Source organism: Pyrus communis, chromosome 9 (assembly GCF_963583255.1).
Source record: "Pyrus communis chromosome 9, drPyrComm1.1, whole genome shotgun sequence".
In the NCBI taxonomy this organism is placed as follows: Eukaryota; Viridiplantae; Streptophyta; class Magnoliopsida; order Rosales; family Rosaceae; genus Pyrus; species Pyrus communis.
The window spans coordinates 26271403-26296752 of NC_084811.1; the positions used below are offsets into that span (position 1 = coordinate 26271403).

The 25350-nt window shown below is 37.4% G+C and overlaps 5 protein-coding genes across 6 annotated transcripts; 1 reads left to right on the plus strand and 4 right to left on the minus strand.

Annotated features, from left to right (window-relative positions):
• On the minus strand, positions 1-3699 carry LOC137746070 (probable arabinosyltransferase ARAD1). The gene is made up of 2 exons (XM_068486127.1): positions 2074-3699; positions 1-886 (listed from the first exon to the last, which is right to left on the minus strand). The coding sequence occupies exons 1-2, from the start codon at positions 3049-3051 to the stop codon at positions 332-334; spliced, it is 1533 nt and encodes a 510-aa protein (XP_068342228.1). The 5' UTR covers positions 3052-3699; the 3' UTR covers positions 1-331.
• A 1300-nt stretch (positions 3700-4999) lies between these two features.
• Positions 5000-8829, minus strand: LOC137744911 (NADH--cytochrome b5 reductase 1). The gene is made up of 9 exons (XM_068484726.1): positions 8405-8829; positions 7297-7438; positions 6997-7087; positions 6790-6867; positions 6591-6671; positions 6411-6500; positions 5971-6036; positions 5455-5541; positions 5000-5339 (listed from the first exon to the last, which is right to left on the minus strand). The coding sequence occupies exons 1-9, from the start codon at positions 8508-8510 to the stop codon at positions 5247-5249; spliced, it is 834 nt and encodes a 277-aa protein (XP_068340827.1). The 5' UTR covers positions 8511-8829; the 3' UTR covers positions 5000-5246.
• A 571-nt stretch (positions 8830-9400) lies between these two features.
• On the plus strand, positions 9401-14119 carry LOC137745894 (PIGF/3-ketodihydrosphingosine reductase fusion protein). Of its 2 annotated transcripts, none has more exons than XM_068485928.1 (9): positions 9401-9541; positions 10655-10934; positions 11062-11127; positions 11312-11354; positions 11713-11767; positions 12208-12256; positions 12653-12720; positions 12891-12999; positions 13777-14119. In XM_068485928.1, the coding sequence occupies exons 2-9, from the start codon at positions 10752-10754 to the stop codon at positions 13879-13881; spliced, it is 678 nt and encodes a 225-aa protein (XP_068342029.1). In that variant the 5' UTR covers positions 9401-9541; positions 10655-10751; the 3' UTR covers positions 13882-14119. The 2 variants fall into 2 exon arrangements, with proteins under 2 accessions (XP_068342029.1, XP_068342030.1); XM_068485929.1 differs by having other exon boundaries at positions 10726-10934.
• Positions 14120-16512: 2393 nt separating this feature from the next.
• On the minus strand, positions 16513-19385 carry LOC137744201 (probable lysophospholipase BODYGUARD 4). The gene is made up of 4 exons (XM_068484064.1): positions 18916-19385; positions 17543-17895; positions 17144-17337; positions 16513-16907 (listed from the first exon to the last, which is right to left on the minus strand). Exons 1-4 carry the CDS (start codon positions 19367-19369, stop codon positions 16562-16564), a joined length of 1347 nt encoding a protein of 448 aa, XP_068340165.1. The 5' UTR covers positions 19370-19385; the 3' UTR covers positions 16513-16561.
• Positions 19386-20267: 882 nt separating this feature from the next.
• On the minus strand, positions 20268-24273 carry LOC137745229 (zinc finger protein VAR3, chloroplastic). The gene is made up of 5 exons (XM_068485145.1): positions 23725-24273; positions 23521-23638; positions 22269-22552; positions 22084-22182; positions 20268-21986 (listed from the first exon to the last, which is right to left on the minus strand). The coding sequence occupies exons 1-5, from the start codon at positions 24204-24206 to the stop codon at positions 20408-20410; spliced, it is 2562 nt and encodes an 853-aa protein (XP_068341246.1). The 5' UTR covers positions 24207-24273; the 3' UTR covers positions 20268-20407.
• Between the last annotated feature and the right edge of the window lie 1077 nt (positions 24274-25350).

A 25350-nucleotide genomic window follows, 5' to 3' on the forward strand; every position in this document is an offset into this window, starting at 1 on the left:
AGTACGACATGTGTAATGATGAGTTTACAGATGACCATTTCTGTTCGAACCAATTATTCGACGAGAAAGGTTTCAGCTTACAACGTTTTCTTTAGAAACGAAACATGACTACAACTGAATTCTATCCTGCGTACAACAAGCGAAGAACATATTGATTTCGGAGGGGTAGAACTAAATTTATCCCATTTAATTTCCTAGTATTATAACAAATGAAGATATTTTGACAATGATTTTTCGTGTAGTTTATCAAAAATGTAATTGATAATTCTAGTCCTGTGTGATGTTAAGAGTCGGAAATGCTGCAGAGCCACAGAGTGTTAATTCCGCTTTCTTACCAGAAGTTACTTGGTGATGGTATCCTGCTTACCCCCTTCCCCTCGCGAGAAATTGAATGGGAGAATCGTTTAGACTTGTGTAACTTCATTCTTATAGCCGGAACCCTGCGAGCAACTGCTTGCCATATCATCTGGACAGCATCGCCCTCCCTTGATGGGAACTGAAACTCATAAAATTTCTGAACCTCCTGCAACCTCTTCCACATTCGCGTCCACTCATCCCTCCCAATGTTCCTCGTGAGGTTTACGAGAAAATTCTTCTTAAGAGCATCCCTTGTTCGAACAAATATGCAGAACTCAGAGTAGTCAAGCACATCCTCGTATGGGAGTTCGATCTCATCACTGATGATGACAGGGACGCAGTGGCTAGCAATAGCGTCAAAGAGGCGATTTGATGATGGGGTGTCACCGGCTATGTTGAGGCAGAATTTGGAGGTGTGCATCCCCTGGGAAGCCTTGCTAACTCCATCTTTTTTAACACTCCCAAATGTAAAATGTACATCTTTTTCACCTTGTAGAAGATAGAATAACTCTTGCCGAACAAAGCCACCCTGAAAATGTAGAACCAGAAAGTCAAGAGCCATGAATTAGGGATGAACAAACAGCCTAGACAACAGAAAATCAAAGACAGAGAAGGAAACAAGGCAAAAGCTGACAACATAAACAGAATGAACGAACCAAATAAAGGTAGAGGTGAAAGATCATGTTTTGATTGACCAACACTCGGAAGAAAGAACATGTCAGATTCGCAAACTAATTTTTCGGTATTGTTTTACCCTCTAACCAATAAGGGTACATGTTCTTTCTTCTGTGCACATGTGTGTCCCATAGCAAACCTTAACCGGTAGAAATTAGGGATCCACCGAGGAACACCCAGCCTAACAGTACGAAAAAAAAACAGAAAAGGAAGAAAACAGCAGAACCAAATTGTGAGCTGAAATTAACAATAGAAGATGAATATCGGCAAATCTTTACCAAGTATTGTTTCAAATTTCATAACGAAATGAAAATCATACTGAGAAAGAATACTAACTGACACAAGCGGCTGAGTTTCATGTATAATTCTCCCATTACATTAATTTGGAAGTGATGCAGAACATAGATGTCTGTATTTCTCTAAGATAACAAAATTTCAAACATTTTAAACAAACAAAACCACAAAGAACTCTCCTTTTCACGACTCACCATCTCAAAATACGATGAAGTTAAGAACTTTGAAAAATCAAACACGTTTTCATGTGCCGAATAAAAGACAAACATAGTTGTCATGAATTTTATAGAGAAACTTCCCAAGAAAGGAAGCTTAAAAGAATGAGCAAACTATTTAAAATAAGGATGAAAACGTTCAAACGTTTTATGTTGCATTCTGCATAGTGCACCTCCTTTTCCATAGAAAACTATACAAACAACTTAACGTGTAAATCTCAAATCTTGAATCACCTCCGCTGTGTATTATGCCATATCTAGCGCCCAAGTACAAAGTAAAAATACGGAATTTATACGTAAATCTATCAACTAAGATTGGTTTCTTGACCACTGCAACACAAGCAGATTTAGAACTAAATATTATTGACTTTACATCGAAAAAGTATGTATGTAAAAGGAAATTCCTTTAGAAAGTATCTAGATTTAACCTTGATCCGTTCAGATTTAATAGTCAGCATTAACACAATTGCGAGGCACAGAAAAGGAAATAAAGAAGGAAAAAAACATTAGCTAAGGGAGAGAGAATACGTACATCTTTTCGATATATTGCACCTTGGAAGTACAGCAAGGTTGGCCGACTATCGAAGGTAGAGGAGTCATTCACATAGGATTTGATTACATGCTTGTAGGGGGCAATGACATCTTTCTCCACATTTGCTAAGTTTGGAGGATACCTCCCAAAGTCCGAAAGTATGAATGTTGCAGGCCATAGCTTCATCCTCGCGTCTAAAAGGCTATTCGGATGGTGAGCCACAATTAAGTGGTCTCTTCCCCCTGATCTTTTCCATTCCTTTTGAGCCGTCACATACTTAACCAAGTTATCTTGCAGCACCTTATTTTTGCTCTTCTTCTCGTGCGGGTTTATCTTGGAGAATCGGTTATAGCTCAAGGAAGAAAAGAATGGTATAAAAATAATGTCAGCTTCGCTAGCATTGCGCACTCTTATTGCAGTACGAGCATTTGGGGGGTTGGGAAGTTCCGAAGCAAGGAGATCCAATGTCAGCCAGTATTCTATACTGTGTTGCAGATTCAACGCGCCGGGATAAGCAGGTATTTTAGTTTGAAGATCTGGCCAAACGCTACTGCTTTCGGGTTTCCAATTCAAGAGTCCGAAATGAAATTCAGGGGGTAAATCGTACATGAACACCTTGAGAAGAACTACCTTCTCGTTGGTGTTACATTTTACTCCATTGTTAGCTTTGGACGCTTCTTTTTCTTGGGACGAAGATGATGGCGTTTCTTCTTCCTCATTATCCACAAGGATTGCTCGATTCCCAATTGAGGGTTCGACATCCTTTTGACTCTCACTTCCAGAACTCCCGCTGCCAATCACAGCATTAAGTTTGGAATTGGGTAACAGTTTATGGTCAATGAAGCGAGGCATGCCCGTCGAACGCAACACAAAGAACCAAGAAAATATGAAGAGTGTCGATGTAACTATAAATAAGAAGAACAAAGATTTCCGAGCAATGACAGCGAGGGAAGAAACATTCCTTTCGGCCATTGTCATTCCAATCCCAAAGGATTCAATGAATCAAGATATTCAATGCCCGAAAAATCGAAAACCATGAAAACTAGAGAGAATTACAACGAAACCGCGGCATTAAGCCGAAAGAATCCAACACTGATCGGAACAGATTTCCATCAGTCATTTCACACCACCATCACAAAAATGCAGAAACTTTCGACACCCAGAAGAGAAGAAGAAACTCTAAGATTGGTAATCCAAAGAAAAATACAGATTGAAGATAGTGAAACTAACCCATGAAAACAGATCTCATTACGCTCTCATACCATTGTTTTCTCTCTCCATTTCGCTACATTGACGACCATGGAAGAACAAGAACAATATAGAGAGAGAATCAGCTCGGAAAAAGAAAACCCAGATGAGAAAATAGAGAAAACCCAGATGAAATCCAATCAAATCTGATCAAAGCCACCAAAAGAAAGCAACCCAAAACCCAGCTGAAGCGGAAGAACGGAAAACAGAGAGAAATTCAACGTGGGCGTGTTGATTTGGTGAGGAAGAAAATGGTTAGGATTTCCTGCCGTGGAGGAAAACCAATTGCCGCGGTTGGTGTGTTTGTTGACAAATTTGCGAGCTGAGAAATGGAGATATTCTCTCAGAAGCAAAGGAGTAGGAGGAAGGAAGCGTTGGAATAGGGTCTATCTGTTGAAGCGGGCTCGTCTGTTGCCGGAATTTCAATGGACTTTCCATAATTTATTTTTTTATTTTTTTATTTTTGTATTTTATTTTATAAAACTATTGTTATTGCTACTTAAGTTTAACTCAACCATGATTATGCTAATTATGGTAAACAAACTAATAATCTATTTATCAAGGCACGTTATTTTGGTTCTCTTTTCGACTCTTCTATGTTTGATATTTTACTTCGGAAAAGACTTCATTTTCAGCATAATTTTTTTTTTTCGATACAGCATATAGATAAACAAAACAAACTTATTGATGTGACTCAAAATAATAGTAGTGTCACATTAGGAATGATTGTACCGTCAAAATTAAGCTTAATGGAGGATACGTTTTGTTTAAAAGTTGAAAATAAAAGAAAAACGAAAAGAGATTCTCCAAAATTGGGATGTTGCTTTGTTGTTTAAAAAAAAAAAAAAAAAAAGGCCATCTTGTTTGTTAAAATTAGAAACTCGTATTAGAAAATAAAGTAGTATACAATGTGTCACGATAAAGTGATTAATGTAAATTCTCTAACATTTTTCTACTTTTTTTTTCTTGTTACCAATGGTAATTGCTAATGGGATGTGCGTACTAAATGATCGGTCGGCTTGTTAAAAGTAATATACAATGTGACCAATCACCAATGTAATCTCTCTCTCGATCGGCTTGTTAAAAATAGTGAAGAATACTTAATATTTGATCCAAATATTATTTGAAAAATAAAATAAAATAAAATAAACTAAATATATTATTTTAGAAATACAGCCATGTCAAGTGCCAAACCATCAACCACCATATTCCTTCCCTTATCTTTTTGTTTTGATATAAACCAAAATTAAAATTTATGGTTACTAGTTTTTTGTGATGATTTTTATTTTTATTTTGTCTACGCATGGAGAGACTTTGTCAAGTGATAATGTTGCTTCTCACCTTCCTTGCCACAAATAACATGATGATAAAACTTGCTTTGCTTGGCCTTGAGCCTAGGAGAGGTGCACAAGATTAAACATCTTAATCAACGAGAAAACATCATTATTAACAATTTAATAGTACTCTTCTTTATGTATAGCATTATAAGCAGCGGGTCTGTGATTCAACTCACATGAATGACGAGTTCGAAACTTAATTATGACTGACTTATTGTGTAATTTAGCCACTGACGTTGTACCTTAGCATTGCATCATGAGCTCAAGGTGTAAGTTGATTAGCATAGTATCTTGGGTAAAAAATAAAAAAGATTAAAGCAGGTGCTTAGAGTTGTTTATAATTTGTAGTAAAGTGAATTTATTCCCAGGATTAATCCAAAATTCCGATCCCAAACCATCAGAAACAAGATCCAACATCCGTTCTTGAACCTAAGAAATCCACTTAACAAGTACAATTGCCATGTAACAAGTTTCATTCGACTTTAAAGCAAAGAATGTGCTAAATTCACTTGTTCCAACGAATGGAACTCCTTTGCTCAACCCGCGAAACCTCTGATTGCAGCGTTTGTAGAAGACCGTACGGAAAGATCAGAACTGGAACTGCATCTCCGGTGCATATCCAAGTGCTTCAAGGTGAACAGCCATGGCCTTGTTCATCGGGGGTGGACCACATCTCAGAATCTGCATATTTCAAGAACAAAGTCAGCACTTCGCTTATAACAGTATGCTAGCGACTTTTCATATCTAACAATGCGGCAATGGAAACGCGTGTTTGCAAGCTTTTGAATTCACTTGCCTGAATATCATGCGCTGGGGCAGGCAAGTGCTCTTGAATCATTTCCTTTGAGACAAAGCCAACACCACCATCCCATACTTCCGGAGGCTGAAATGCAACAGTTTTCAGAGGCAGTAAGTCATGGCATATAACATAAGGATTAGAAGTCCACACAAACAAAAAAAGACGGAATATCATTCACAATAACGAAACAATAGCGCAGAAGCAGAAGATGGTAACTTCATGCTCCATGAGGACACCTTTGTAGTAGTATTGGGTGGATTATCTATGTCTATTATTATAAATTTCAAACCAGTAAAAATTGGAATATCATTCACATTAATGCTGAAGACCACCCTTCTCAAAACACACATAACAGTAAAAATTAAAACGGAATTCATATCATTTTAATTTACTTTGGCTTGATATTGCGCTCTGGTAGCAAACTAAAAGATAATAAGTTTTTTCAAAAACACCAGGAGAAAGCAAAGGGAAGAAAAATAGTTCGAAAATCTATTGCATGAGAAAGGCACTAACCTGATTCAAGACGTAGTAAATCTTGAAGCGAACAGGGTAGTTACTAGCAAGGCCATCCAACTCTTCCTGCAAACAAATAGAAGGAATTTGATCCAATTACATAACTGCAATTTGCAAATAATACAATTCCAACTTCTCAGCTCAATGTCAGGGCCGGAAACAAATAACATCTTTCTAGACTATATACAGACCGAGCATGTAATTCGGTACTTATTCAACAAGGGCGGGTTATCTAAGTGGGCATTGCATAGTCAACTAAGAAATATCATATTAAAGTACATTAGTAGACCCATCCTGCTAGCATTTTGTGAAGACCCAATATGTCCGTTCCTTAGTGAAAGAATGGGCCAAACCAGTGGTAGTAGAAGTTATCAAATATCATAACAAGTAGCCAATGCAAAGATGATACGAAACATGATACAACGGGGAATGCAGGATACCTTTAAAAGAATGTCCTCATATGTCACATTGGCATAGATCAAGTGCACCTTCGTTTTGTCTTTTGGGTTTTCTAATATCGCCCTTGCAACCTACAGTGGATGCAGAGAAGGTGAGAATATTCTCCAAAATGAGAGCAATGAAAGAACATATTGTACTCTTTTGTGGTAATAAATACATACCTGGAACATTGGAGTGATTCCAGACCCTCCAGCAAGCATCCCAAATGCTCTAACTTGGCCAGGTTGATACTTGAAACGCCCCTGGTAACAATAAAATTCCAGGGATCAACTTGGTGAAATAAAAAAAAAATTAATAGTGCATGTAGGATTTATACGATTTAAGTGCCAAAAACATTTGAATAGCAAAAAAAATGTGTACCTTCGGTCCCTTGACAGCAAGATGATCTCCAACACGCATCTCTCGGAAATGATGTGACATTCTTCCTTGAGGATACATCTGATGCAAAGAAATGTCCAATACATGATACCTTTTTAAAATAACTTCATGCATAATTTTCTCTATTTCCATGTTTCAATAAAGTGAAGGTACAAGTGAATCTCCCTACAACTGTTGATAGATAAATACCTTTATAACCAATTCAAAATATCCAACATCAGAATCCAACGTAGTTGGGGTATATGGTTTGATAATCTCTTCTCCTTGCCCATCCTTGCCCCTATTCGACAAAGTATATCACATAAGAAGCTACAACGATACAATCAACACAAAAATCATCCAAACTTCCTCTTTATCTATCAGAATTTCCAACAAACATTTAGTGAATCAACCATCATTTATCAAATTATCAACAGCTAAAAGACTCAGAAAACGATGACCATTTAGTAAACAAAGTAAACCAAAAAAGCCAATCCGAATCAATCGTACCTGCAACTTATGTGCTGTCCAATTGGAAGGCCTAAAACTGCAGTAGGTGTTGGAAGTTCAAATTTAAACTTTGCCACATTGTGGCTCAGCTGCGTGCGCTTGACAAGTTTGAAGTCCTTGAAATTCTCTGGATCTAAGCAAACTATAAAGATACACCAAGATGTGAGGCATTTTTACACATTCTACTGGGTCAATTTTTAGCATAAACCACACAGACAATGAGTCCACCCAGTTTTGTATACCTCACATTGTTAACACACAAAGTACTGAAGGAAACTTGAATAGCTGACCGAAAAGGATAAAAAGCAAGAACAAAACAATTCAAAAACCGAACCCAAATCTGTCTCGAATCAATATCTAAAGCTGACCTAGAAGGACTAGCAGCAAAATGGTCAAATCCAGGATTTCTTCAAACAAAAAAAACAGAAATTAAAGATAAAACATTTTCAAACTCTTCAAACAGATATTTTCGATGTTTGATTTGTATATGAACAAAAGGATGAAGAAAGGGAAAAAGAAGAATTTGAAGATTAAGGCTTTGGTCCACCATTGTCTTCCAGAAAAAGTGATCCTCTTACCTTATAAATCATGCTACTGGATAACATAAATCTCTGCTCTCCAATATGTTACCATGCAAGGAACAGAGAACCCTTTTCCTTAAAACCAAGCATCAAACTTTTTTCGATACAACAATATTCTACTGTAGGCGGAAATTTTGGCTAAGCCACACAGAATGAGCATGCAATAATAATTAGGTATCAAACTTGTCATCTATGTGAGTCGAACTTTAAACCACCACTTAAGCGGTACCACTAAACTGTAGTACTAGTGACAGCCGCAAAGTCAATCATCAATCTTAATCGAAATATGGTTACCCAATTGATCATTGCAACTAAAACAAATATCACAAAAGAGGACATCACAAAACACCAAACTTTTTCTACTCCCCCAAAAACCAATCCAGATAAAAATCACAGAAAAAGCATACATATTCATAACCCAACATCAACACTCGAATGATCAACCATAACTACGACAAAACTACGTAACTAATCACAAAAAAAATTGAAAGAAAACAAAAAAAGGGCAATTAAAAAAAAGTTCAAACCTTTGGGCTTCTTGGAGGAGAAGAGATAAGCAGCAGCCGCAATAACAACAACAGCCACAGCTGCACCCACAAGGATCTGGGGATCCAGTGACTCTAAGAAATCCATATTCTTCGTGGGTTCTGGGCAAAAAAAAGAGATCTTGCTTCTTGGTTTTATCAAAAGATATCGATCAAGAAATCGGATTCGTGGGAAAATGGGTAGCAGAGATTCTGGGTAGGTGGACGATTAGCCTATCTATATAAATTGGAGTGGAAGTGTGTCGCTGACTAGCTGATATATATACGACAGACTATAGAGTGTAAGAAGAGTAGTGAGAGAGTGGGAGGTGATCGCTAGGTAGGTGAAATCGTTGATGGTGGGCTGATGGATCTCTTCTTGGTATACCAAACGATGCTGACCCCGAGACGCCGGGTGCCCATAGAAACCATTCTTAAAACCTACATTTCTTAATAAACAAAGAATGTCCTGCAAGCCTACACGTCTAGTGATATTTTCACTTCTAAGTAAAAGGTGTCATATTTAAATTTCCTGATGATGAATTCGAAACCAAATTAGGTTGCCCATTGTGTGGAGAATTCTTAGATTTGATTCTAGTCAAAGACAAATTTTACAGCTTAGTGATATTCTCTTTATTTGTAAATGAGAGGTCTTAAATTCGATTCTTGCCAAAAATGAATTTGAACCACATTATTGCTAGCTCATCGTGAAGCTAAGTCCACCTCATCTTCATAGTGTAGATAATATCGTTTGTTAAAAATTAAAAAAATATTATTCCTCAAATTAACATTTCTCGTTGTCTTTTCCTAGGTGAAATTTAGCCTTTTTTTTTTTACGTAGCATTACGCGTAATGGTATTTTTCTTCGTTATGTTTGAAAATTTTTAAAATTATTATTAACATTCTCAAAATTTCATTCTACATTTCAAACATTCTATATTATCAAAAGAAAATACACTTTGTTAGGAGTGTATACCCGCTCCAAGACCATACCCGGATTCAAACCCGCTCCAAGCCCATACCCGGATTCGGCGCACCCGCAAGGCCATATGGGTACTCTTCTTCTCGTTGCAACTGCAAAAGCATTCGCTCCAGTTCCGATTTCATTCACTCTGTCACCCTCTCACTAAACCAGGCGAGGTTAGCTTCTCTCTCCGTCTCTCCTCTCTCTCTCTCTCTCTCATTCAGTGGTTCTTCGTCGTTAGCTGATTGAGCTGTTTATCTTTCTCCCAATTATTATCTTGTTTGGTTTATAATGAAAGTCGTAATTTTTGTCTGAATTGTGCCTTCAATAGTCTTGATTTTTAGGGTTTATCAAGAAAATTATTCCCAATGTAGAATTTAATTTGATTGTGGTACCGTTTGGGTTTTTTTTTTCTAGTTTATTGAGCTGGGTTAATTTTAGATTGCCAGGTTAATCGGTGCATTCAATTCAACATTGTTATCATGGAAATTTTGGTATTGAAGTTTGTAGTTTTGTTGTAATTTTCTGCTTTTCCAAGCCTTATTGTTAGTTTTTGTCCAGAATTGATATTATGTTGTAGAATGAGAATAATATTACCAACCCAAATTTATTGGAGAAATAGTTAAACTGAGCACTTGAATTGGGAAACGTCCAGAAAGATTATTGTTTGAAAGAGGGCTGCTTTGATGTTGGTGAACTCGCCGGCGACTGGTGGTGGTTGTGCCGGCATAGTTATAATAAAGGTTGAAGAAGCTATGCCAGCATAACCACCACCAGTCACTGGCGAATTCATCAACCTCAAAACGGCGCTCCTTGAATCTAGCGGTCGTCATCGTTGCCACTGGTAGTGGCTGTGCAGCGACATTTTTCATAATCTTTCATCTCTCTCTCTTGCTGAAACACCATGGCTGGCCCCCATCCACCAAATCAAAGGTAACCTGTAGGTAGATTAGGGCTGATCCCCAGAGGGACTGGGGTGATCCTGGGACCACCCGAGGTCTGGAAGAAACGCCTATGGAGGTCCTTTGAGAATCATTCTTTGCCTAGGGCTGTATAGGCTACAAATTGAGAAGGGAGGTGCAAAGAAACAAGGTGTCCATATACGATTATAAACATAATTTCCGTGTGCAAAAAGAAAGAATAGCCCAATAATAATAATGGACCGCGACAGATACAATGCTAATAAGCCAAAACCAATGGGCTCTTTGACCAAAAAAAAAAAGAAAAAAAAGAATGGGATCCTGGGACAGCCTTGTCCTGACCACCACTTCCCTCTTCTTCTGCATCAGATCTCTCATATTCTCCAACCACAGCACACAATCGAATCAACCCAACAATTAAAGCAGATTGGTTTTGGCAGAAGCAGCTTGTTTCAAAAAGCAGCAAATGAAGCAGAAGAAGAACAAAGAGATGGCCTCTAAACCCTCCTCGAAAGCAATATCCAAGGCCGAGGCACTGGCGGTCCACTTGATTTCTGGCTTCGGATTGGCGGTAGCTTTCTGGGTGGCCCACAATGTCCACTCCATCACCCTCACCTCCCATCCCTCTCATACTCTCTGTTTGATCTGGGTGGATACTCTTATCACTTTTCAATTTAATCTCCAAAATTTTGAATTTTTAGTTTTTGTTTGTCAAATCTTTATGGTTATATTGTTCTTTTATTTATTTGTTCTGGGTTTTTCTTTTTCTCTTGAAGGTTTTCGAATGCCCAGCTGTGATTCTTCTTTACAGCCGGTATAGGAAGGACCATGAACAGTGCTCTGTAAGTTATGCTTTTGTTATTCTGATTGGTAGCTGAGAAACGGATGTAAAATGTGGGGAAATGTGGGAAAATGAGATGTCTTTCGTTTTCTCAGCAACCCAACAAGCCTTCCATGAATTTACTCTTTCCCTTTGACTTTTGGTTCGTTGTAGTTTATTTTATAGTCTTTGATATGATTTTACAGTACTTCAAAGCTGTAGGGCGTGGCCTGCTAGGACTTCCTGCTGGTTAGTCCATAATCCAACTTTTCACTTGTGCTCTGTTGTATATTTTTTGCTGATTCTGAACTCTTCTAAAATCATCGTCGTATACTTGTATATAACATTTAAAACACTAGCTATTTGGTTCAAAAGGATTCAGATTAAATTCTGACAAAGGGAGTGCAAGTTCGTTGCTGTGACTAATGATCTGTAGTCCTGCTCCAGTCACCCCAGAATCTCCATTTCAGAAATTTTAATTTTATTCGTAAAAATGGTCACCACTCTGTTTTAATTAGTATAGGGTTTAGTTTTAATTGTTTAACTAATTTGTGATACTATTCATCAATAAACTATAACAATTAATTATGTCCTGCCCTTTCTGTAGGGGCTCTGATAAATGCTTTAGGAGCAATAGTGTTGGGCGCGCCTGCTGGCATCCAGTATGTGAACTAAGTGCTCAATAGGCAATGTCATTAATAAGCGTAATTCTGAAACTAGAAGTCACAGTTGAGGTTGGAAGGGGATAGATTTACACCCTTTCTTCCCATGAACAAAACTAGAATTCTGTCACTTCATCATTGTACAAGGTACAATATCCACTTTCCATTTTGGAACTCAATCACTTCTTTGCATGTGCTCTTTTTTTTTTTTTTTTTTTTGGTTGAGAAGAGAATGTCAAACTAGTCATGGTGGATAGGTTTATGTTTGACTTCTCGAGGATTTGACGTCACTATTCAACCTCAACTGTGGATTCATGTTTTTCAGAATTACCGAAATAGATGTGTTATTAAATGTTCCAATGATCTGATTATCACCATTTAAGAGATTAAGTTATAGTACAATCGGTAGTAAATTTTTCCTGTTTTCTTTTTTGACACAGGTATCTACCAAAGACCATTAACTGGTCTCTCGTTATGTCATTGTTCACTGTAAGTTTCCTCTACATTGCATTTCTAAGTTTTAGAAAATTTTGCTTCTACTTCCAAATTATCTTGGATGCAATTCTTCAACTTTCTTTAAGCTTCATTCCAGTACTCTATATTACTTGTTAATATCTGACACTCATTCTCGAAAGTAACCTATAATGACACTTGATTTTTATAAAATGCAGTTCTTATTTGTCAATGAATTAAATAGTTTAATCCTCTTTCTTATATCCCTGTATTTACAGGAATGACTCTTATTTGTGTTTTGTTCAGTATTCTTATTTCTTTTCTTTCTTATAATAAAATAATCATTACTGTACCATGAATTCTACCTTCTTATCGGTTACTCTCTGATTTCATAGATTCTTTTATGAAACCCGGTTCGTGTGTTTTACGCAGATTGTGCCTGCAGCTTCTGTTTTTGGTTCATCATGGACAGATTGGCAACGTATATTTGCATTTACAAAGCAAGTTTCCTATCCTCAATTGCTTCTTTCCTCTCATTTTTAACCATGTTCATGTCAGTTGAGATCATTAATTGGGTAGAGTATATATATATATACTGAAAATTAATTCCATCAGGGAATGCTGGTGTTCTAAACTTATACTAGCTATGGGTTCTATCATGTACCTGCAGGCCTATTGAACCTGTGGATTATATGATTTGTCTACCAGCACATGGAGCTATTATTGGTGCTTGGTTTGGGGCTTTTCCAATGCCGCTTGACTGGGAACGTCCATGGCAGGTAATATCTTTTCTCCTTTTTCTCTTTTCCACTATATTACTATGCGTTTATTTCTTTTGCAAGATTGGTTTTCTTTATTCGCTTCTTGTGGAATCTTTATGTGTAATTAATTATCTTCTTCTGTGCTTTCTGTCAATTTGCACTTATTTGGAAGTTGAACTATTGAATATCGATATGTACTTTTCTATTCTGTCAGAAGATATTTTAATTCACCTTAGGTTAGTTGGTGATGTAATGTATGCCTTTAGCTATTATTGCAAAATTTGGCAGTCTTCTGAGAACTGTGCGAATTGTCCGAGCATGAGAGCCAATAATGTTGGGCTGACAGTGTGTCAATCAGTCTTCTTTTCTTGACGAGTGTTCTTCGCGTTTTAGAGTCACATATAACTCATGATAGCTGATGAATGAAGAATGCCATGCACAAACAATGGGTTGGAATCAATAGAACGGGTTTTATGTGTGTATAACCATGTCCTCATATCGTCAGCAGTGTTTGAATGTTGTTTAAACTTCTATAAAGTTGTTCATCTTGGAATCCTTCTGTTTCTCAGAAAATTGAAAGATTGCCATCTATTTAGTTCGATCTGTTCCGGGGAGTACTCAAAAGTAGCACCTTTGCAATATTTAATTCTCTCTAGTTTATCTCCATAAAATTGAAGATGATTTGTTGTGCTTGTTGAATGTCCGAGTAACCTGTACGATCATTCGGATTATCCACTTTATTGGCTTGTTCTCCTTTTCTGTTGAGGTCTGAAGATTTGGTATTCTCTTCTGCAGGAATGGCCTATTTGTGTGAGTTATGGAGCCATTGTTGGGTACCTGGTTGGCATCGTTGCATCATTGGGCTTTATACTTGTGCGGCAGCATGTCAAAGGAGACTAAACAAGTGAGATGTCCAAATATTCTTCTGGGCAATTAAATTTTTCACGGTTTCGTTTTCTTTTGGTTTTTTTTATAAATTTTTTGTAGAAACGAAACCAAGTGCAGTGACGTTCTAGGAGTCATATAGCCGAATCCACTTAGTGGGATAAGATTTTGTTGTTGTTGTAGTATAAACAACTTTTTATTTTCCTCAGTTGAGTAGAATTGATATTACAGAAATGGAATGAAAGGGTTTGAACCATTGCTCTTTTTGAAATACTATACAAGCTTTTTGAGTTTAGAATTGGACAATCTAGTTAGTATGACTTGAGCGTCTGATAGATCTAGCTCTTAGTTTAGTGATACTTTCGTTTTAGAATAAAATTTAGTTTTGGTCTCTGAACTTTCACCTTAGTTTAGGTTTGATTCCTAAACTGAAAATCCATTAATTTGTCGCTGAATTTTACAAAACGTACATTATTGGTCCTTGTTATAATCCCACGTCGCAAGCATTACAAAAACGAAAAGAAATCGAACAATAATAAAGGAATGAAAAGAAAATCCTAGGACACGTTGAAACCCTTCCTACAAGAATGAAGAACCTTGAAAGTGCATATAAAATGCTAAATGGACACGAACAATACAACATGAAATAGCAGAGTACAAGCTGTGGCAGAAAGAACCCCATGACCATTGTTTTATAGATCAGCACTGACATTATAAACGATTGACCTCGTCCCCCTAAGGCCATAGGACACATGCCACAATTGGACAGACGTAGGATAAAGATTGCGGGACAGTAGGTAGGTTTTAATTATTAAGTGTGAGTTTATTAATAAATTTTAGTTTTATTGTTAATTTATGTAATAGGGTAAAAAGGATAATTCATATTTAAAGTTTAAGTTGGGTGTAAAGTGTTGTTAATTGGGTTCAAATTAAATTGGCATTTAGCCAAAATAGTCCCTGAGATTGGCATAACTTCTCACTTTAGTCTCAGATTTGAAATCGATAGAAGTTGTTCCTGAGTTTTTCCATTATCAATCATTTTGGTCATTTTGTGAAAAAATTTTGTTAAATAAGAGAGATTTTTCACGGAATGACCAAAATGATTGACAGTTGACAAACGCAGGGACCGCTTATATCAGTTTTAAATTTCAAAGACCAAAGTGAGAAGGTGTGTCAATCTCAAATACCACTTTAGCTAAAAAAAACCAATAAAATTTTCCAAATATTGCCTTCTGGATGTAGCCAACTAGAGAACTGCAAATAAATTCCAAATGGTTCCAATGGTACTTGGCTTTCCAAAATGTGAAGGTAACGCCCGTCACAAACTGACCATGAACGAAACTAGAATTTTCTTTACACATGAAAACGCCTCATTACCTTTGAGATAATGTCACAATTTCATTATCAAGTGCGTGTAAATCCTCTCTTGAGGCTTCAGTGTGATCTCGGGTGCATGCAAGTCTCTCTTTACTTTTTGGAGGACCTGGGCCTATCTCCATCTAAAAATACAAAGTTCAAAGTCATTAGATTATGCTTGATTTTGGCACTAAGTATTACAATTTCCTGATTTTTCTCTTTACTTGTAAATGAAAGGTCTTAGATTTAACTCTGCGAACGACGAGTTCGATATCAAGTTATTATGCCAAGTTGCCAACCTCATCGGCTAACGCCTGTCACAAACTGACCATGAAGGAAACACATAGTTAACATTTTTCAGTTTATTTGATGAAGTTCGGTATAAGTTAAATACATTAACAAATTTAGTTACTCATGTTGGAACCAAGAAGTTCGGTATAAACCAAAAAATATCAAGCACAAACTGACAGCACAAATGTTGGAACACATGCTTTTCAGTTTTTCTTGTGATTTCAATTCATTCAAATCACAATGAGTTGTGATTGTTCAAATTTATATTGAAATGAGTCCAATGACGCAATTTTTGTCTTTTTAATCTAAAGAGATTTGAACTTTTTACTTCTCACACACCTCTCTTAATTTTCGGCCGTCGAATGAAATAAATTGAAGAAGATTAATGATAAAAAATTATTAAGTGTGTGCGAGGTAAAAATGAATGTGTGAATAACACTATCCTTGATTTATTAGTTAATGAATTAAAGTCACTTACGCTATAGAGACGTGAATTAAAAACTTCATAACGGAGAGAGTTCAATACAATCGTGACTCGCTAAAACTTCACGCTTTGAGGGGTTACTGTTATAAAGATATGGTCGTTGTATCTTAAAAGAAAAACACTTATAGATCATGAGAACCCTAATGGGTCTTAAATTGTATTGAACAAAATGTCTACAATTTGCCTTGATTAGTTCCAAGTTTTTCTAACCAATGTTTCATGTTCAATTTATCATTGCTCATGCTTGTGATGCATTAGATTATGAATTTGATTTGCATAAATTATTTCTGAATATTCTAAGTGATAAATATAGCAATTAAATCCTGATTTTTTTTAACGTGTAAACACACCGTGAAAGTAAGAAGCACGCGCGGACAATCTTTCAAAGAACGAAGCGACACAATTCACATGATCTTTCTAGAAGAAATACCTCTCCCTTCTAAACTAAGAAAAAGAAAGAAAGCTACATAAGAAAGCTACATTTTCAAACTTCAGTTCACTTTAAATTTTTATGTAGTTTATTCTTTTTTGCAAATTCAAAAGAACCTAATTCATGCTTCATACTTAAGAGCATTTATCATACATTAGACGTCCTGAGTTCGATTCCCAAATATGTTCTACATGCCGAGTAAAATCCCGCTTTCTACCGAAGATCACAGAATTGTGATTAGTATTTTTGACAATGTTAACCTCTGCGTCAGGAGCCGCCATCTGAATGTTATTGCTGCACTCCATGGGAACAACTTTGTCTCTATCACCATGGATAACACAAACTTTAACCCCAGCTTTGCTCAAAACTTGCAAGTAACCTTCCATTAACTTTGCTCCCCCACATATCACATTGTGCATGGTGTGCCAAGCTGAATGGTGGGTGTGCCTAGTGAAGTCCACAGTCATAAAATGAAGATCCCTGTCAAAGAAATGTCACGGGTTAGGAGGTCAGCGACAATTAGTAGTGGAAGCACTTAACATGAATTGCATTTAATTTTATCATGTTTCCAATGTCGGGATTTACATTCTTCAATGAGAAACATAACACAAGCTTACTATGACATGTTTTTTCAAATGAAGAAGGAACTAAGAAAATCGTGTGTTTTGCTGTATTTTTTTCTAGGGTTTAGGGTTCAAGGTTGAGGGTTTAGTTACCTTCTCCGGGTAAGTAGCTTTGCGATCGTCTCCCAAGTCCTGTGGTGTCGGCATACAAGAAAACAGACGCATCGACCCAGGTGTTCATACCATGACATTAATGACATTCCAAACACGAACGGTGGCCATAGTTTCCTTGCAGCTATTTTTTCAAGTACTCTTAAGCTATCTCCATCTTTGGAAGGGAAGTAAGGCTACAGACCATAAATTCACATAACAATTCAATCAAACATGCATGTCTAAAAGTCTGTCTGGGACTGCTTCCGGAAAGGCTAAAAAAGCTTCTAGCATTAGCCCTTACGAGAAGAAGTGCTTCTCAAAAAGCAATTCCAAACAAGCCTTAAAGATGACAAAGAAAATAGACAAAATGTATGTATACTAAAGGATTCATGAACTTACAGGTGCTACAAGAGTGACCGATTTTACTAATTCGGGGTGCTTTGCAGCTAAAGCAATTGCTATTAAACAACCCATGGAGTGTGCAACCAAATGGAAGGAGTTCAACTGGAATGGACAAATCACAGATTTCTCAATCATTTCCAAATGATCCTTCAAAGTATAGAAACAGTCCCTTGGCTTTGGGCTTCTTCCAAATCCCAACAGGTCTACGGCGAACAATCTGTAATTACGTTTCCCATCTTCTGAAAGATTCGGGAAGACGGTTTCTGTCCAAAACGAGGAAGAACAAAGAAACCCGTGCACGAATATCACATTCTCCGGTGGCTTTCCTCTGCAATCCTCATCAGTGAGGGCTGTCAAATATCAAATGGCAACAATATGAGCAATTATCTTATGCCATAATTCTGTTTCCCGACTTTTCCATGATTTATTCAATCTAAAGGCTGAAAAAAGGACAGAGTTCAGACAGAGAAAGCAGATCATTCAATATCAAAACTAGTTTTGAAACTCGAGTTTATCAATCCAAACGGCCTTACAGTAGTGATTGAACATTCATGCTAATAATTTGTCACTAACTTGATCTGAAAATGTTGTCCTTTAGGATTAATCTCAACATGCAGACAACCAACTTATTACCCTAAATTATAACATGTAAACTTTCTGGTGCTAAGAAAATGAAATTCCAGTGGAGTAGGATTCTCTCTCTCTCTCTCTCTCTCTCTCTCTCTCTCTCTCTCTCTCTCTCTCTCTCTCTCTCTCTCTCTCTCTCTCTCTCTCTCTCTAAAAAGTCAACTCAAGATGTTAACGAGACTTATTTTCACCTTTCAAATAGGAGAGGACTGGAGAAAGGGGGAAAGGTGAATTTGGAAGGATCAATCCTACTCCGATTCCATCCAATCGAATATAGGTACTTTCAACAACAAGAAGAAAAGAAATCGTAAAGTCAATAATTATGTTCCTCCAAATGTACGCGAAGTATCTAACTGAAAGCCCAAAAACACATTATTACATAAATTTCAACATCATTGACTTTCTGGAGACAACCAAAAAAATATGACATTCCATCCAATTGAACAGTTAACAAAAGTTACTACCAAAACTGACATAAAAGCAAAGCATAAATATTTCTTAATTTTCCTTCATCCGTGTGCAAGCTATAAAATTAGCAAGTCTTGAGAAAGCCACAAAGTTCTGAAATTAAAAAAAAAAAAATGGATTTCCACACTCGCTTTGCACAACCTTGTTTATTTTTACCATTTGGATTAAACAAGTAAAAAAAAAATCAAGATAGAAGTAGTTAGAAAAGAAAAAAAAAAATGTGCGGAAATCATTTCCCGTGACGAAGATGTAGCTGAAAAAAAAAATGAAAATACCTTGTGAAGAAGTCTCAGGCTCCCCAATGACAAAGTGAAGCTTCTGGGCAGCATCATTGGTCCATGAAACACAAGACTGACATCCACAGTCCGACCACCTATTTTTCAGATTTTTTACCTTTCCTGGATTTTCACTTTTACTTTTCCTCCATTTTTTCGCAAATCCAAGAAACCCCATTTTCCTAAAAACGTTTTTCCTCTCGTACAATGTCTCTGAAAGCGAAAGCTCCTCATCTTCTTCTCCATCGCCATTCCTCCTCGCCTGCTGTTCTTCCTTGTCTGTGCAGTAACAGCTGGAGGCCTCCTGCCCTTCGAACAACTCATCAATGCATCTGTAAACGACGCAGAGAAAGGTGTCGAGAAAGTCGAAGACGAGGAAGACGATGAAGTTCAAGGCAGATACGAGGGTTATCGTCGGATTTCTCCATTTTGCTGAGAAAATTTGAGGCGGCATGTAGAGAAAAAATCGGGAGCTGAGTTGGATGTGGAAGAAAAGATATGGTTGTTGTTAAAGTACATGTTCCAAATTTAACATGCAAGAAATGTTCGACTATGTTCCACGTCAAGTACGGTAAATGTTTGGCCACGTCTTTTTTTATTAGAAAGGCAATTAGATTCGTAGTTCGGGTATGGCCGGCCGAAAAGCCATAAGGATAATACAAATAGGAGATATTTTTGCCCATCATTTTTTATTTTTGTAGGCCTTTGTTTTGTTTTTAGTTATTGGATGGACAAATCAAAAGAGAATTAAAAGTCATAGCTAGAAAATGTGTGAAGAAGTAAAAAAGTGTGTGCATAGATTACTCTCTTACAAATACAAAAAAGAGTTAAATGACGAGAAATTTCTATCATTTGACCGTTTTACAATATATTTTTTGTTTTTCTCTTGTCTCATAACCAGAGAAAAGGTATTGTTATGCTCAATGTTTTGCCTTGTTGGAGGCTAAACAGACTTACAAATGATCTCACACTTCTTTTTTAGCCCCACTTATTATAAAAGAAATTGTTATCAGTACTTTAAAAGTTAATAAACAAACTTGCAAATGGCGTTCATTTTTTTTTTTTTTTGGGAATATAATCACCTAAACTTTCTTTTTGCCACTAAATTTACAATCCTGTCATTTTATTTTTCGTTTATAAGTGACATGTCTCATTTTCGACTCAATTATAAAATACATACCTTGTTGGTTCATTATGTAATTTAGCTTCCTTTAAGTTGTATAAAAAAATGCACATAAACTTTTAAAACCTAACCAACCATCCAATTTGCCAAATTGCCCTCGCCTAGCGTTTAGTCCCATGACTCAACATGAAAAATGTTTTTACCTCCAATCCAGGCAACTGCATAACCAGAAGAAATGTATATCTTTATACAATGTTTGGAAGGCAACCCAAAAAATAAAATTATTAAAAATTAATATGAGGAAAAAAAAAAAAAAACAATAATCTCATCTTCCATAAACAACGAAGTGTTAAGTCTTTTTTGTGATACTCAGTCACTGTCTCTTTCCTTTGCTGGATCAGAGCTTACAATAGGAAGATTTTTTCTGTATTGTGGAGATGTCAACCTCCTCTCCAACGGCGTTTTCCGCTTGCTGACAACAAACCTATTCACCCCTTTACGCATTGGCATTATTGACGGGAAATCTTCATCGGGAATCTGACTCAGCTCTGAGATGTCTTTTATCTGCGCAACGCGCTTGAACCATCTCTCTGCCTTCGCCTCCTCTGACATGTCTAAAGGATCTGGTTCCTTCACTGCTGACCCCTCCAAGCTTTTCCCACTCCAGCCCTGTCTAATGTTCTGATCATTGGACTGCTGCGGTGAATTTCCTGTTGAACTTGTTGTCTGGTTAGACTTCTCTTTCCCGGAAGATCCAATGTTCAATCTATCCATGCCGTATGAGCTAGAACTAGCAAAATTTGGGGCAGAATCCCTGAACTGGTTTTGTCCCGAATTTTCTGAATTCCAGCTTGGCACATTGCTTTGCTGATTTTTCACCTGTTGCACGTGAGGTCTAGCATCAAGCAAACTGTCTGAAGAGTTATCTGGCATCGTAGTTGAAGTTGTTTCATCAGCAATCTTGTTAGTCAAATCTGTCTGCTGGTTCTTTTTTTTAGCAAAGTAGTCGGGTGGGAATGGGACGAAGGGAACATAATTGCCATTGTTAGCTTGTTCAGTAGCTGTACGTCTCTTGTATGCCGGAGTAGTCAAAGACCGATCTTTCTTTTTGCTGACAACAAATCGATTCTCTCCTTTACGCATCGGCATAATTTCAGGAAAGTCCTCATCTGAAATTGCACTTGCAAGATCAGTAACATCGTGCAACTCTGCAACCCTCTTAAACCATCTCTCAGATTTTTCAGCTTGGTCTCTTTCTTCATCCTTGCTCCCAGCCTGTTCCGTAGGCTTCTCAGACAGCTGCATACTCTCCTCCACACTCGAATTCTCAGGTTTCTTGGCAAACGTATCAGCGGGTAATGGCACAAGTTGGGAATAATTGAAATTTCCCCCTCCCCTTCTAGGTTGTCCATATTCCGAGGAAACTGAGCTTGATATAGAAGAGGGAGTATCAGTTCCAACATTTTGTCTGGGATTCGTACTTGTATTAACACGGCCGAGAATTTCATCTAAAGTCCTGTTGGGTGTACGACCAAGTGACGTATTCACACTCCCAGGTTGAAGATCCTTGCCTTGGTAATTACCCTCATTATCCACGTTTCTTTGGTATTGAGCATTGGCCAGCCTCCTCTCTAACGGAGTCTTTCTTGTGCTCACAACAAATCTGTTTACTCCTTTTCTCAATGGCATTATTTCAGGAAAATCTTCATCAGATACAGCGCTACTCATGTCTGAAGTACTGTCTAGCTGCGAAATCTTACTAAACCACCGCTGTGCCTTCTCTTCATTAGCAGCCAGCCTGCTATCGATATCAGCCGTATTTTTATCACCCATATTTACATATCCCATATCTAAACCATCATTAGTGGAACCACGTGAGACCTCTCCAGGGCGCTTGCAATCACACCTCAAACACACCATGTTTCTCCCATAGTTAAAAAAATCACATCTGAGAAAGAAGTTATTTCATCATCAATTAATCAGTAAAAGTAAAAAAAATTATCAGAAAACCCAAAAAAGAGATGAAATGAAAATGCAAAACTCACTGAGGACACTCCCACTCCTTGCCAGTCAGCTCCCTCTTTGGCCGTGTCTCCTCGCACTCAAGGCATTTCATGTTTCTTGCAAAGTTCATGAAATTACACCTGCTCATGAATAGAACGCCATACAAACATGAAACAAAAGAAAAGAAGACAGATGGAAATTGACGAATAAGCCAATAGGACTCTACCTCTGGCAAATCCAATCACCTCTTTTCATTTCAATAGTTTTTTCAAAAGGCCTAGCAGATTCTCCAAAGTTATCAGAGGATCGACTCTGCATTGACCCAATAGAGTTCGAATCTGGAGCACTATAACAGAGCTTGGCCATTTCACTCAACAGAGTACGGACAGAAGATTCAACAATTTCTCTATTATAGAGATTGTTTCTCTCTGAAGAAAAAACAGGATTGCTAGCATAACTCAATATAAATCTCATCAAATCAATCGTTTGTGCTTTATCAATGTCCAAGGCCTATTATGCGAAATAAAAATCGATTGGTTAGTAGAACGTAACTTAAATGTACTTAAGAAAGTGTATCTCATATAAAACCAATGAATTAGAAGATATCTAAATCATGCAGAAGTCATCAACAACAACAAAGCCTTTTCCCACTAAGTGGGGTCAGCTATATGAATCCTATAACGCCATTGCAAAAGTCATAAAAACAAAAATTGAGATAAACCCATAAAGGTCTTAGTATATTTACATCAAAATTAACATAAATGTTAAAATCAATTGGGCTTCCAAATGGAAAGTTTTCAAGATCACCAATATAACCTTTCTTTTTTCTCTTTCTTTCAGTCCACTGAAAATTTTCAGCTCAGCAGTATATTAGCGTATACGTATAGCACAGATACTCTTCAAAGAACAAAATAAAAAAGATTTTTCCCAAAGAACATTAGCTTTTGTACTTTTGCAGAACACATTCCTATTTCCAGTGCTTTTGGCATAATGCTTGACTCAGGGAAATCTATATATGCTGAGGAATCCAATTGACACAGTATTGAATTTTTGCTTGAAAAAGTTACAGAAAACTATAATTTAAGTTTGACTTCTGTAGGAGTAATATTTGTTTGACTACATTGGACTTTGTATGTTGTATATCTGATTAAAGGCCTGTTTGGGATTGCTATTGGAAGGGATAAATTTGTTTCCCAACATCCAAAAGCACTTCTAACAATGTTTCACAGAAAAACTTAAAAAGCGCTTCTAGGTCATAGAAGTGCCTTCTAGAGAAGCACCTGCTCAGTGCTGCTTCAAGCACTTGGATTATTAAATTTTGACGTGTTTATAATTATAACAAAAGAACTTCTAGCATAATTGCTTATGAGCAGAAATTCTGTCAAGAGAAGCAATCTCAAACGAGACCGAAAACAGTGAACAAACCATTTCACTTAAACAAAAATTAAAGAGCATTCACAGAGTTAAAGAAAGCTCACGATGGTACTGCCTTGGCCGAGAAACAATCTCATTCGCCTCGCCGAATCATCGCCATTCTGGAACAGAAATGGCGTCCCATTCTCCACCACAACCTCTAAATCTCGCCTCGAAAGCAACCTGCATCGAAAACCACACGCAATTCACCCACTGGTAAAAAATTTCAAGACTTTTACTGATTGAAAGAGAAGCATATAAAACATTACCTCAAAAGGCCAGCTCTTTGCCTAGCAAACGCCAAGCAAACACTGGCAGCACGCATAAAGTCCTCGGGCAAATCCCGGACCGCAGCTGTGAACTCATCTTGGCCGTTGACTCCGTTGTATCCGGCGGCGGAGAGAGAGTTAAGGAGGTGGGACCACTCGCGCCAGGGGTGCGAGGCTCGGAAACCGGCGGAGTCGGCGGAAGAAGAAGGGTAGGCGGAGGAAACGGGGGAGTGGGAATGGAAATGGTGAGAGGAACTGGGAGGGAAAGATGAGGCGGAGGAGGAGGGGCGGGAAGGGAGGGAGTGACGGTGGGAAAGGGAAGAGAGGGAGGCAGGGAAGAGTGGGGGTTTGTATTGGCGAGAGAGGCGGAGGAGAGAAGGGAAGCGGTGGAAAGGGTGGCTGCTGCTGGTGGTGGTGGTGGTGGTGGAGAGGATGGTGAAGAAGCGATTGCTGGCGCCACCCATTTGGACGTGGAGGAGCATGGGAGTTTCGCGGTGGAGCGGGTGATGATAAACCCTACTTGCTCGGGGTTGGCCCGGTTGGGGATGGAAATGTGGTTGTTGCACAAATAAAATGGCTTTTCTGAGGTTTCTGATTTTTTTTTCATAATACGGCCAAAGGCCCAAATAAACAACAAAAATAAGCCCAAGATAATTCTCCAATTAACATAGGGATGTAACTTGAGTTTGATCAACTCGAACTCAATCGAAACTTAACTGATTAGATACGTTAGAATTAGGTAAAAACTTGCTCGAATTCACGACCTCAAATCCAATATTTTTTCGGTTCGTTGGAGTTGAGTTCTTCTCCGCCATATTCCAACAAGATTTCTAACTCGAATGCTTATTACGCACGTGTTCAGCAAGTGTAAAGGGTACGATAACACTACATTATCGGTAAAGTTGGTGAGTAGAAGGTATGATGACACAACATTAATTAGTTATGTAACTCGTCATTTGCATATTTTAGACCTAAGACATTCCAAAAACCTAATTTCACTCAACCCTAGTGCTATTGAATATTAATACCACTAGTTAATAAAACAAACAAAAAATTAAAAGATAACTGAGCCAAGATCCAGCACAAGCCCATAATTTGTATGAAGACTAATAATTGGGCCTTGGTGTCCTTCAAACCCAGATCAAAAGGAGCCCAAAATACACAATTTCTGACGTATACAGGTGATCCAATCCAGCTCGTTTGAAATGAAAATTAGCAGCCAAACAAAAGATGCAAAACAAATTGAAGTTGATTTTTTTTTTTTTTTTTTTTGACAAACAATATTATCTACATTAAAAGAGGAAGTAGACTTAGTTTCACAATGAGTTAGTAATAATATGGTTCTAAATTCACCTTTAGTAAGAATCAAACATAAAACATTTTACTCACAATTAAAGAAGAATACTTCTAAACCGTAATACTAAGCGGAAATTAAAGTTGAAATCTTAACATATTCCTTACACTGTTGACTGATTTCTTTTCAAGAAAAATCTTCAGACACAAGTACTTTGTTAGGTAAACTTGTCGGCAAATATATCATTCACGTGCCAACATATAGGCGACTAAGTCATGTTGAATTTGAATAATATTAGAGCGTCATTCTGTCGGTGCCAGATGACTGAAAGT

Coding starts and splice junctions, on each gene's coding strand:
- LOC137745229 (XM_068485145.1), bottom strand. CDS start 24,206: ATGCTCCTCCACGTCCAAATGGGTGGCGCCAGCAATCGCTTCTTCACC. Junction 22,183..22,268: donor GGTGATTGGATTTGCCAGAG/GTAGAGTCCTAT, acceptor ATTCATGAGCAG/GTGTAATTTCATGAACTTTG. Junction 21,987..22,083: donor AAGGAGTGGGAGTGTCCTCA/GTGAGTTTTGCA, acceptor CTTCTTTCTCAG/ATGTGATTTTTTTAACTATG.
- LOC137744201 (XM_068484064.1), bottom strand. CDS start 19,369: ATGCCGCCTCAAATTTTCTCAGCAAAATGGAGAAATCCGACGATAACC. Junction 17,896..18,915: donor GCCTGAGACTTCTTCACAAG/GTATTTTCATTT, acceptor GATATTTGACAG/CCCTCACTGATGAGGATTGC. Junction 16,908..17,143: donor AAGCTACTTACCCGGAGAAG/GTAACTAAACCC, acceptor TTTCTTTGACAG/GGATCTTCATTTTATGACTG.
- LOC137746070 (XM_068486127.1), bottom strand. CDS start 3,051: ATGACAATGGCCGAAAGGAATGTTTCTTCCCTCGCTGTCATTGCTCGG. Junction 887..2,073: donor GTGCAATATATCGAAAAGAT/GTACGTATTCTC, acceptor CTACATTTTCAG/GGTGGCTTTGTTCGGCAAGA.
- LOC137744911 (XM_068484726.1), bottom strand. CDS start 8,510: ATGGATTTCTTAGAGTCACTGGATCCCCAGATCCTTGTGGGTGCAGCT. Junction 6,672..6,789: donor TTGCTGTCAAGGGACCGAAG/GTACACATTTTT, acceptor TATTGTTACCAG/GGGCGTTTCAAGTATCAACC. Junction 5,542..5,970: donor TTTACTACGTCTTGAATCAG/GTTAGTGCCTTT, acceptor GTTGCATTTCAG/CCTCCGGAAGTATGGGATGG.
- LOC137745894 (XM_068485928.1), top strand. CDS start 10,752: ATGAAGCAGAAGAAGAACAAAGAGATGGCCTCTAAACCCTCCTCGAAA. Junction 11,355..11,712: donor CCTGCTAGGACTTCCTGCTG/GTTAGTCCATAA, acceptor CCCTTTCTGTAG/GGGCTCTGATAAATGCTTTA. Junction 12,721..12,890: donor CGTATATTTGCATTTACAAA/GCAAGTTTCCTA, acceptor ATGTACCTGCAG/GCCTATTGAACCTGTGGATT.